We start from the raw sequence: 12,724 nt of genomic DNA, 5'->3' as shown, positions 1-12,724 counted from the left end.
CTCTCACACGACGGACGACGCGATGGGGACGACTCCTATGGCCTGATGTGGGTGCAGTGCATCCCAACGGAGGAAAATGGAAACACGGTGTATACATTTTTTTTGGAAGCTAACGTTTGTCTGCACCACGTTCCTTACTATATGGCGATTTGGCCAAAAAAAATTAGTCCTTGCTCACCGGAAGGATGAAGTATGTCATCAGCAAAGAACTATATAAATATTCAAGTTTGTCGCAGAGTTACAATTTCAAGTAGGCATTATTCAGCATTTATCTAACATGACACGATAAAAAAAACAAAAGAAAAGATGGCTAGTGGAGAAGTATAAGTTAGTCAGTACTACAACCATGGCCATTGAACCGGTTGACCAAATATAGCACTAGATCACACATTGCCATTTTCAGCAATATAATTTTCGTAAACAAAGAGGAGAATGGTTAGGAAATAGTTCCTATGAAACGCTATGCAACTGATCTGATCTGACTTTGAAGATTGGCTTGGATAGTCATCGCAAACATACCGTCAACATTTCAAAAAAAAAACATACCGTCAAGTTTGACGACGATGGTGACAACCAAGACAAATACTCCCATACCTAGGAAAGACCAGGGTGCCTCTAGAAAAAACAACAGGGTGCAATCTGCAAAACGAGAAATTGTATTGAAATTTCTAATAACCATACCTTCCATACTCTTCTCTTTCTCTGTCTCTCTCTCCCCTCGCAGTGGGATCACTGCTGCACGAGCCACCTCTGCCATGGCTCCGCCGCCGCCGGGGACGAGATACTAAGGACGCTTCTCGAGCCAGTCACGGTCGATCCGGGTTCGTGCGTGCTATTTCCTATTTCCATTCTTCTGCTCCCCTCGGAAGTGATCGATCTTGTGGTTCTAGATTAGTATCCCCTATTCCTCTCTTCCCCTTCCCGAAGAATGTTCTTTTCATGGTGCTTGCGGGTCGCGAAGGACGCGATATTAATTAATAGTATAAAAAATTTGTGCCGCTGTGTACGAAACGAGGGATTTTCCGCTTATTTTGCTCGTCTATTTCGTGGAATCAGGCTTGGATTTGCCCGGGAGGGAAAGAAAGATCAGAGATTGAACTAATTGAAGAGACGGCGGAGAAGATGGCTTCGGAAATGGTGAAGGCGGCGACCAGCGAGAAGCTCAAGGAGATGGACTGGGCCAAGAACATCGAAATCTGCGAGCTCGTCGCGCAGGATCCAGGGTAATCTTGCCATTCCCTTTGCATACTGCTCCCTTGTTCAGAAAATTTCAGTTAGGCCTGTAGCATTGCGACCTTGCTTGTTCAAGATTTAGTTTATGATTTGCCACGTAGTATATTACTGTACTCTGCATTCGCTGAAAAATATATTCCGTCCCCGTGTTGTGTGAACGGCGAATCGATCTGAAGGAGTCATCGGTTCTTCTTGGCTTATAGATTTTCTTCAGAAATCTGTGGCTCATAGGGTGCCGTTTGGAAAGAAGGCTTTTGTTTCCTCAAATGATCCATTTTTTTCTCTCCCTGTTACTGTCACCAGGAAAGCGAAGGATGTGATCAAATCTATAAAGAAGTGTGTAGGAAGCAGGAGCAAGAATGCTCAACTTTATGCTGTCATGGTGAGTTATATGTGCCGAATCAGCTCTCGTTATGATCAATTGCGGTGGTTGGGACTCTAGATTAGTAATATGGACCTTTTTCTTGTAGTATATATTTGTTAATATCTGGACACATAGCTATGCCTCTATGCTATGCAAAACGAACTAAACAGATCCTTTATTTGGTTCGGCAAAAACCAGCCTCCTTGGGTACCCAACCTCTGCTTTGCTTAAAATAGCACATCGAGATACCTAAGATGCTTGTTGTGTGTGGTTAACTGTGTGTAGGTCGGTTATTGATCTAAATTTCCTTCTACACTATAACTAAATAACCTGTCATATTCCGTGGAGAAATTTAGTAAATCAGTTGTGACAAACATATATTTGCGTGATATTTCTTCCAGCTATTGGAGATGCTCATGAATAACTGTGGAGAGCCTATCCACAAGCAAGTCATTGACAATGGGCTTCTCCCGATACTTGTCAAAATAGTGAAGAAAAAGGTGACTTCTTTTTCGCTGATTGTTGGAGGACAGTTGTGCGCCTTTACTAGTTGATGTTGACATAACAAATAGTCTTCATTGCAGACAGAATTGCCAGTTCGGGAAAAGGTATTTCTTTTGTTAGATGCGACCCAAACATCCCTTGGTGGAGCTAAAGGAAAGTTCCCCCAGTACTATGGGGCATATTATGAATTAGTGGTATGTAATGTATTTAATCATACATCTTGATTTCCTTGATTTCTTCCATGAAGTTGTGACACAGTGAGGTGGTCTCTTGGTAGTATATAAGGAATTACTTTAATACAATATTTTTCCTGCGCAAGAGCCCAAGAGTAATACATGTGCTTATCTTCTACCAGAGTTTATTTTTGAGAGAAGTTATAGGTAGTGATATCTATTGGTAGTTCTATGATTTAAGCGTCAACGACCTCTACAATTCCAATATAATGAGTATGCAGTGATTCTTTGAATATTTATAGTTTAGAGTAGAAAATAGGTACTACTTATATCTTATATATATTTTCTTGTTCTTAGTCTGCAGGTGTGACCTTTTCAAATCGTCCAAATGTTATCGTTACAGAAGTACAACATCCAGTGCCAGAAGCAATAATCGAACCAAATAAGGACAACCTATCTAGCAGATTGAATGACAGACATAATGAAGCTCAAACACCGCCGGTTTCTGACACGAGGTATTTATGGGATTTATAGTAATCATGTAATTCTGTAATTGTAAGCCATCTTCCACTTACCCCAGCATGTTGTCATTCCAGTCTATAGTTATTGAAAATAGTTACTAATAAATAGTCATAAGCTCATAATTGCTTTTGACACTCGATTCTCATCATCCCGTGTCATTTAGCAACAGTTGTAGATCTGCATTGTACATGCCTTGAGCTTATGAGCATTGTGTTGGGTAATATGGTTTTATGCTATGATTTGGAGTAAGGGCAAGCACTCAGATGTCACAGCGCGAGAAGGTGTCACGTTTCTAATTCAAGGAATCCATTTCTGTGACTCAACTAGACCAGTTGGTTGTTCTATCGGATGTCTTCTTTGTTTGGTCTGAGCTATCCTTGTTGACGTCGCATGGTAGGAGCAAGTAGCATGGTGTTCAACTATTCACAGATGTGGGTGAGCCCACATGTAGGAGCAAATAGCAAGGGCCAATACATCATGTTTCAGCACAATACTATTTCATATTTCGTAGCATGAATACTTAGAGAGACAGTACTATCATGTATGCCCTCTATTACTTGTTAAGAAGATTCTTTTTGGTATGACAAACTATTGCATTCCTGTGTTGATATACATGCCTTTTGGATGGATATTAAATTGACAGTACACTTTGTGTCTCAGTATAATTCAGAAAGCATCTAGTGTCATGGAAGTTTTAAGGGATGTGCTTAATTCCATGGATCCTAGACATCCTGAGGTATATATTAACCATTATTTACATTACCAATTGTCCTTCCTAAATATTAACCTAGTGTGAACTCTTACATCAGAGTTATCCATTTTGTAGGGAGCAACAGATGAGTTTGTGTTAGATCTTGTGGAGCAATGTACATTTCAAAAGCAACGGATAATGCATCTGGTCATGACGTCAAGGTAAGGGTTGGTGTTGCTGGTCTGTTTTTCCTGCTGCTTTCCATGATGTTTCCTTTTTGATTTTGCTCCTTCGGCATGCTAATTCTCATAAGGTGTGATGTGTGCTTTGCTATTACCATTTGGTAGGGATGAATTGGTGGTATCGCAATGCATAGAGCTGAATGAAGAGTTGCAGAAGGTTCTTGTACGGCACGATGCATTGCTTTCAGCTCACCCAACTACGGCGACGGTTCCATCTAACCTCGAGGAAGAACATGAGGAGGAAGACGATGAAAGTCTTTATCGGAGGTAGGTTCTATCATTCTCCATCCCTTCATTTGGTTGAAAGCGGCTTCTTACCAAGTTCCCCTCACCAAAACAGATTACGGAAGGGGAAGGCCTTATCTCAAGACTACCTAGACGAGTCCATTCCACCGTTTCGATCCATACCCGAGGAAAAGCTGCGCCGCCCTCTCACCATCCAACCAGTACCTCACCCCGACAAGAAGCCCACCGCGCTGAACATCCGCTCGCCAGACCACCCAGAGGCAAAGCCCGACCCTTCTGCCGTCTTGATCCCGCCTCCGCCCGCCAAGCATGCCGAGAGGGAGAGGTTCTTCCGCGAGAAGAGCATGGATGGCCTGCCAGGCCACCTCAGGGGCCCGTCGTCGAACAGCAGCAGCACGTGCAGCGGCAGCACGGATTACGGCGACTTAGGGGAGCGGTAGCGGTATGGTATATACAGTTAATTTTGGTTCTTCAGGATGATCTTCTGCTTGCTCGGCTATACATTTATCAGATTGGAGAGGGGGAGGCTGCCGCCTCCTCGCATTCCCTAGTTTCTACTACTGACCACCTCTGTACACAGACTTGTTTGGCTTGATAGTAGTTCTTTTCCAGTTTCTTCAGCTGACTGACATTGTTGTAGACAATTGGTCGGTTCTGTGCTGTCAGTTACTGAGTTATCAGCTTTATAGATAGATAAGATACATGTGTCGTGTGGGTAACGAGATTGTGATCCATCAGCACCTGCTCGCCTTTTGCTTGGTGCTTTGTTCTACTTTGTTTTGAGTTTTCTGTGTCACTACTACTTTGTGTGTCAGAGGCTAGGCGTGCTCTTCACTGCTTAGAGACCTTTTAGCCGGCAGTCAATGCAATGGATCATGGCCAGGTGGAGAAGGCTTTGCGCATGTGAATGCATGGATCTCTATCCCTCCCTCGGCCACGAGATCAGGTAGGGTTTCTAAGAAAAGGTGACAATGGCTTTGAGGCAGGTTAGGCCGGTTGGCTGGATTTGTAAGAAAAGATCTCCCACCTTGATCGGGTGAAAATGCACTAGATCATGGTTTAACTGTTTCAAACAAAATTCTCAAAAAATATATTACTGTTAAAAGCAGTATAGCTTTTCTTCTGACATGGAACATGTTACCACTGTTCTGAAATGTAGCTTTCTAGCCTTACATTTTGGAACGGGGTATATATTACAAGTTCTTAGGGGGTGTTTGTTTGGGCTGCGGCTGGCTGGCTGTGCAGAAAAAGCTGATGTGCAAGAAAAGCTGCTGTTTCGAGTTTTACTGTTTGGCAACTTCGCTGGCTGTCTAGCTGTATGCTGACAAATTGTCTGAAATACCCTCATTGTACAAACATATATGTCACTCAGATAAACATATGAATATTCATTTACAAAATAATAGAACACCCATTTAGATACAATTTATTTAGGATGCATTCTTCCTCTCTAATTAAATTTTCAGTTAAAGAAAAGAGAAAAAGAAAAAATAAAATAAAAACCAGCCGGGCAACACTGTCGTCTCTCTCCTTTATCCTCTCTGTGTTTCGTTCCGTCCTCCACCCGAGCGGAGCTTCCCTGACCCCGCACATCACCGCTGCTCTAGCACCTCCCCCACCTAGCTCCGCCGCCGGCCGCTGCTCTCCTTCTCCCCCTGGCCTCTCCTCCTTCCCTCCCGCACGAGCTGCTCCCTAGTGCCTCGCTCGCCCGCGCTTGATCCCCGACACCTAGTCGCCATGGTCGTCCGTTGCGTGCTCTCCGATGCCCAGCCGCCATGGCCATCCCCGACCACAGGTAACCGTCGCGCCGTCACTGCCTCACCTTCCTCTACCTCCTGGACGAAGGAGTCGCCACGGGGGCTCAGAATCAAGCAGATCGCCGCCGTCTTCCCGAAGCACGGAAGAAGCCCTCCGCCGTCCTCCGCACGGGATGGGGAGGAGCTCAGCCCAGGGGGGTGAGGGCGGACAGGGGGCGGTCAGCCGATGGCGCAAGTCAGGGGGGGCGTCGATGGATCTGGGGCGGCGGGGGTCCGGCGAGGATGGCAAGGAGGTGGTCCGTCGGTCGATTGGGTAATGATACGGGGGTGAGGCTCAGGATGGCAGTTTGCTCGTAATTTCCTCAAATCAAATATCCAAAGAGAAAACGATTCGCTCGCAGCCGCGGGAAGCACCTCCAGAGGTGCTTTCCCTGGTATGCCTGTTTTGCTCCGTGGCTTCGGCGAAGCCTACCGCCAACGCACATTGTTTGGTTCATCTGACCTGCTTTTGCTTTTGGAAAGCCACTAGAAGCTGAAACAAACACTCCCTTAGTATGTTCTGCAACACAGCTTCAGCAACATGCTCTGCTGCACGAGCCAGAAAATGCGCCGCCTTGTTACAAGTCCTACCACTATGAGGGAAACTAATCTAAAGGAACTTTCGTCGCCAAATTCTTGATGTCAAAGACCAGCTTTCCTGTGTGAGAGCTTGAACAAACTTATGGTCTGACAATGTATTAATGGCCAGCAGCCACATGGCTCCCGGAAGTGTACCAGAAATGACGGAAGGAAGAAGTTGCTATCGTAATAATTCGAATTTTCTTTGTTACAGTATATTTTTCAGTGCTTTCTTAGTCTTTATGTGTCACATGCTAATCAAGAAAAGACACTGAATGTACACGAAAAGTTGTGTGTATGGCGAACATAAGAACACCACCCGCCTCTCATCTACCGTGGCGTTCGATGATGAAACAATGCAATGTACTTTGTGTTCCATACAAGTAAACTGTTGGAAAAACAAAACCGGGCCAACTCGCTCCAGCAGCTTATACAGTACTAGCAATTAAGCCAAATGAGCAACATGATATTTCAGCGGCTTTTAGAGCTGGAGACGCCTGGAGTGGGCTGGTCGTGCAAAGGTTTTAAGCTGCCTTTGCATTGAAAAAGAGAAATCTGTTGCATTTAAAAAGAGAAATCAGGTATGTACAAACCCCCACGCTGACTACTCCTGGGAGACTGGGACACTGTAGATTGACAGAGAAGGAATACTAGCAGTGAACTGCCACTAGTTCACAACTCAAGGCTTTTTGACACAACTTAAATCCTGGGGCACCTCCTCACAGTCACGACTTTTTGATGGTTGGGATGCACCGGAATGGACCTAGAACCCGTGAATCAAAGTCGACCAAGTTACCTTCACTGAGATCAACCCGAAACCAGTCTTTATGTCTCGAGTAGCATGCCCATGTGTGTCCGCCTTGAAGGAACAACCATGTTCAGCAGAACCAGCAGATGACTCCGCGCCTATCCTGAACTTCAAATCCATAGTGGAACCCTCCCCTAGAGCAATGACAGACCTCTTTAAGCCACGCGACTCACCAATGGCACCATCAAAGAGCCGGATTTCTTCATCAAAGCCACCGATGAAACAACGGAGACACAGATCGAAGCTGCTTTGCACTTGTGATATGGTAACTTCTACGGTTGCCTCAACTGCACGACGAACACGTGATGAAGTAAAGTCAATTTCACCATGATCGCCAGCGATGCGTGTCGTGAATGCACAATTCCATATTCCACCCATGTCCTCTATGATCGATATACCATCGATCAGCTGTAGATCATCATCTTCTTTTTCGCCTGTCTTGATCCTCATGTCATATTCGATTAGAATAACGTTATACATATCTATCCCTCTCTTAGGGCCAGACATCTTGATGAGGGAACCCTACAAAATTTCTAGTATTTAGTAGCTCTTCGTATGATAGTAAAAACAACCGAAGCTAAATATTACTTATGACAATATTTGCTGAAGGAATACTTTGCAATTGATGACCAAAATATGTGTAACCTATCAAACTCAATGGTTGCAGAGTGCAAAATGGTGTTACAGAGGGAAAACTGGCGCCTGATATTTATTTGATTTTGTTAGAATCCCAAATATGTAATTGCATATGACAGTTGAAATGAAAAGAGAAAATAAAGCAACTTCTTTATTGATGTGCTCACTCAAGCTATGAATCTTCATATGCCCACAAACAGAAGATGTGTGGTGTACTATGCAGGACCCAAGAGTCCACAACTATTCTGTTTGATTATATTGGAATAAATGATACTCACTTAGTTTTGTAACTTGCAATTTTTCACAGTAAACCATCATTTCACAATATAAACATGGTAAATTAGTGGCTTTACAATCCAAACTACAATTCTGCTACTTTTGGTTTTGGACAGATTAATCACATGGAAGCGTCTTTAATGATGCAAAAGAGATTAAGTGGTTGTTGTATGACATTGACAGTATGTATGATCAATCTCATCTGTTCTATGCATGTGCTAAGTTAAGCCTTGTAATGCCAAATGAATAAAGTAATTTGAAATCAGGAATAAGTCTACTTAACCCCAAGTACCATGGTTCGTCTACTTAGTCCTCTCAAGCATAAAATCAGGTTTGACCCCCAAAGTATCTCATACCATCTAAATCATTCCCTGGGGTGGTATTGCCCACTTGGCAGGGTCCACCTAATATAAGGACTGCCCAGGGGATGACTTTGACCGTATAAAAGCCGAATCATTTGTTTTCCTCTCAAGGGGCTTATGTACGAACCTCAATACAATGGGTGCTAGGTAGACTTATTCCTTGAAATAATTGCAGATAAGTATGGATGTGCACCTGCTCCACGATGATGGGATCATCCCTGCTTAAATTGACAACATAATTAAGCAATGGATCCAGACCATCCCGCACTGCTATGTATCCATACAACTCCACTGGGCCACTATCCACAAAAAGTTTAGCCAACTTTATTGAAAAACACTGCAACATGTGACGCGGAACATGCTGAGTGCATCTTCCATTACGGATGGTGCAATTTGTGGGATTTGATAACATCATAGGCTCCACCCGAGCTTCATAAAAAATAAACGTTATATTGTAATTGCAAATTCATACAGGAAAAAATTATTAGCTATATGAGAAGCAAACATGGGGCTTGAGGATTCCATCGCCCTGTTAGAAGTTCTCCTTTTCATCTAAGTGAAAATTAACGGTCTAATAGGAAACTCACTCCCTCAAAAGGTTTTTGCTAAAGGAAAACCCAAAGAATAAGAGATAACTCCTAACATTTAATCACTGCAGAAAGGAAAAGCTTCATTCTACTCCAACAAATACTTGATGAAAATCTAATTTTGTTTCTCTTTCTAGACTAGAAATCCTCTTTTAAGTACATTTTTCTGATGGTAGATAACATCATATCCAATATTATAAATTGTTTTTCATAATTTTCCATGACCGTTTCCATAGGTTGGGAGCAACTAAACCTATTGAATACACAGGATACAAAACAACGTGCTAAGAATAATGGAAGCTTATAAACATATTCCGGCATGATGCCATCTATCAGAGCAACTCTAGCAGACTCCGTAAGAATCCATTCCTTATAGCGGTTTAAAGGAACATCTTTGTAATTTTTCTCGGTGTATAAGGAAGGCTGCTTTGATAGATTCCTTATAATCTCTTTTTTTTCTCTTTGTGAATATAAACTTACTGTGAACCTCCATATAAATTTCTAATAATTCAAAAATTACATGTTGTTACCACATAAAATTTAACAACATTTCAAATTTGAATGAAGTTTGCAAAAAATTGTAAAAATAGTACGTCTCTTTCTTATTCAAAAAGTTCTACTCGCGCATTACCAAATAATAAAACATGTACATAAAATATTCCTCCTCAAGTGAGTTCATCTAGACATTTGATCACACGAGTTGCCATAAAACGACCTTGCACACAATTTGTCAAACACCTTGGTGGGGCGCCGATCGCTGCCGGTCTTTACTCGACAGGAGGCCAGAGCGTGCTCGCCAGGGGGAGCAGAGAACCGTAGGACCTCCCACTACCCAGCGCTAGTTGACCTGCGGGTCGAGGCAGCCATGCCAGAGCTCTCCACAGCCAGTCTCCGGACGGGCGTAGTGGGCTCTCCTTCGACCACGGGGGGAGCGTATCAGGAGGTGCGAAGGACCTCCCAGCGGCAGCAAGGGAGGCCGGAGATCGGCAGCAGCGGGGAAGGCAATGTATCAAGGAGGTGGCCAGAGGGCTCAGACGGATGACTGAGAGGGGGGATGGTGGTGGCATCAGCAAGATGGCGCTAGGAGGAGGGCTCACGCGTGGGAGATGGGCTTCGGTCCTCTTTTCCCACGGGAGGGCTTGGTCGGTTTTCCTTAAATTTGAGAAATAAAGTAGTTTTAGGGAAGATCCTTTAAAAAATTAAGGAATGGGGTGTTTTAAGGAATCTGCCTGAGTAGGTTTTTCCTTATATACGGAGTTCGTGAGGAATATAAGGATTCTGCTAGAGTTACTCTCACCTCACAGAAGTGACGAGAAACCAAAAGGATAAGTATCATTACGGAATGTGTTAACAAAGCATCATTATGGAATGTATTGAAACCATTCTAATAAAAAGTGGAAATTGCACAGACCACCAATCTCATCAATCTTTCAGGCAAGTGTTGCAGATGTTGCGCAGAGCTGGTTGGTCTGTGCAAAAATATCAAAAGTGGTAGTTTTGTGCAACAGGTGCCTCAAAATTTAGTGGCTTGTGCAATTTCTTCTACTCCCTCCATCCATATAAGAATGTCGGAGATTTGTCTAAATTTCGATGCATCTCGACACTCATCTATACACTAAAGAGTGTAGATAAATCGAAATTTAGACAAACTTGCAACATCCTTTTATGGACAGAGGTAGTAATAAAAAGGAAACTTGCGGAGGGAAGGGGTAAAGGTGAACCAAATTACTGAAGACAGTTATCTGGACAATCAAAAGAAATTTATGGGAGATATGATCTCCCATGAATCACGACCTAGAGTATGGTCGTTTTTTTTTCCTCTCCTACTTTTGCAAAACCTAACAAATGCAACCCTTGAGTAACATTTGACGAGATTTTCTTTTTTTTATCTCTGGCAGTGCATCAAAATTTAAATTGTAAAAGTAAACAAAGGAAACATAAATTGGCCTCAAGATTTCAACAGAGAATATATGAATTGATCATCCAATAGCTTGAAAAATGTGCTCATAACAAACAAACAAAAAGGAAAAGAGATATTGACCACTTACTCTCACTACGGTCCGCAACCCGATAGTTTCTTTTCCATACATGAGTGCTCGTGTTATACAGAGAACCATCACGGTGTGTGCTTTTTGGAAGAATTTCCACAGGGCTGACATCTTCTTCATCATTACTGAGTACCACTGCCCACTTGCGCTCCTTGGTTGGCCTCCTTCTAACCTCCAATGATGTGCCCCTTGCCTCTACCTTTTTCATGCCTTGGCTGATGGCAGAGTGATTGTTGATAGATGAGATAAGCGATCGCCTACCTGGTTTACCAGACTTATAACCTTTCGCTCCACTGGCACTGGCCATACACCGAGATCCATGAGAAAATCTATCACCAAAGAGCATAAAAGGGCAATATCAGCATCCAACGCAAATCTCTCTTTTTTTTGGTCCTTTTCCTTACTAAATCAATAGAAAGGGCTAAATAAAAATCCATAGTTTCTCAGAATCCAGATCCAAACTACACCAACTGATTAAAGGTGCAAACTTTATCATCGGATCAGGATAACATACCCAGAAATAAGATGGAGAGCCGGATTTGGAGCCACCGTGAGTGGGAAATCTCGGCGTGCAAGCGCAGAGTGAGGCCAAGCAGAGGCCACGAAAGAGAGGAGAGGTCGCGAGGTAGAGGAGAGACGGTGCATTGGGACAGGAGAGGTGGCGACGCCGGGTCGTCGGAGTAGACGACGAACCGAGTGAAGGATTTGCATCTGAGCTCGCGGCGGGGAGGAGAGGTGGGGTGTGGCCGTGTGGGTTAGGGAACGGAGAAATAGGGGGAAATAGCACGGCGCTGGTCTTCTTTTCCCAGCGTGTTTGGTTGGGGAGAGCAGGGGAGTTGGAGGTGCAGGAACTTTTACCCAAAATCTAATTCTTGCCTGGGCACTGCCGTGTCTTACGTGGTGCTCCCTCGTTTGGCCCGTCGGATCGCGATCGAGCGGAAGGAAAAGAACCGACGCATACGTCCAAACCAGCGACGGCCTCATTTTCCTTTTCTTTTTCGTTGTCTTATGAAATTGGCACCAAAAATGCTCGACTTACGGATGAGTTCTTACGGAAACCGCCTACGTGAATGATGTGGAACAGGCCCACTGGTTCAAATGTTTTACCTCCGCGTGATTTCCGGACCGTAATCCCTCTCCCCACTCCCCACGTCAGCGCGTAGGTGTGTTTCGTAAGAATGAGTCCGTAGCTGTAGCATTACTGAATTGGCACCACCGGGTTCATCCCCTCCCAGGCTCCCACCCCCTCGCACACGAGCGCTCTGCTCGATCTCCACCGCCGAATCAATCTCGTCGGCGGCGAGAAATCCAATGGGAAGCCCCGGTGTAGTGTCCCTGGTCGGTTCGATTAGTGGTGGAGGAGCTTCGACGGCAGATCAAGGCATCCGCGGCGAGGGGTCGCCGTCGCCGGGCTCCGGGAGGGTTCCTTCGGCGGCGCGACGTTCCCAATCCTATACTTCTAAGGTGGTGAGGGCGTCGGAGGAGGACTTGGTGGAAGGGATTCTACCGCGCGGCACAGCAAATCGATGCTACTGTGGCGGGGCGGCCGTCGGCTGAGGGGTGGTTGAAGGAGAGCAATAGCGGTGTGATACGTCTCCAGCGTATCTATAATTTCTTATGTTCCATGCTACTTTTATGACAATACTCACATGTTTTA

The 12,724-nt window shown here is 44.3% G+C and overlaps 2 protein-coding genes across 3 annotated transcripts; one reads left to right on the top strand and one right to left on the bottom strand.

The window, feature by feature from the left end:
• Positions 1 to 706: 706 nt before the first annotated feature.
• On the top strand, positions 707 to 4,715 carry LOC124691329 (TOM1-like protein 5). 2 transcript variants are annotated; one of them, XM_047224618.1, is made up of 10 exons: positions 707 to 821; positions 1,057 to 1,223; positions 1,537 to 1,615; positions 1,999 to 2,097; positions 2,182 to 2,295; positions 2,632 to 2,789; positions 3,457 to 3,532; positions 3,623 to 3,708; positions 3,835 to 3,996; positions 4,070 to 4,715. In XM_047224618.1, the coding sequence occupies exons 2-10, from the start codon at positions 1,123 to 1,125 to the stop codon at positions 4,413 to 4,415; spliced, it is 1,221 nt and encodes a 406-aa protein (XP_047080574.1). In that variant the 5' UTR covers positions 707 to 821; positions 1,057 to 1,122; the 3' UTR covers positions 4,416 to 4,715. The 2 variants fall into 2 exon arrangements, with proteins under 2 accessions (XP_047080574.1, XP_047080566.1); XM_047224610.1 differs by having other exon boundaries at positions 2,170 to 2,295.
• Positions 4,716 to 6,870: 2,155 nt separating this feature from the next.
• LOC124691322 lies at positions 6,871 to 11,877 on the bottom strand. Its single transcript, XM_047224599.1, has 4 exons — positions 11,582 to 11,877; positions 11,068 to 11,396; positions 8,626 to 8,861; positions 6,871 to 7,680 (listed from the first exon to the last, which is right to left on the bottom strand). The coding sequence occupies exons 1-4, from the start codon at positions 11,776 to 11,778 to the stop codon at positions 7,114 to 7,116; spliced, it is 1,329 nt and encodes a 442-aa protein (XP_047080555.1). The 5' UTR covers positions 11,779 to 11,877; the 3' UTR covers positions 6,871 to 7,113.
• Between the last annotated feature and the right edge of the window lie 847 nt (positions 11,878 to 12,724).

Source organism: Lolium rigidum, chromosome 1, assembly GCF_022539505.1.
Source record: "Lolium rigidum isolate FL_2022 chromosome 1, APGP_CSIRO_Lrig_0.1, whole genome shotgun sequence".
NCBI classification, from domain to species: domain Eukaryota; kingdom Viridiplantae; phylum Streptophyta; class Magnoliopsida; order Poales; family Poaceae; genus Lolium; species Lolium rigidum.
Note: the sequence above shows the minus strand (reverse complement) of the source record. Positions and strands in the feature narration are given on the sequence as shown.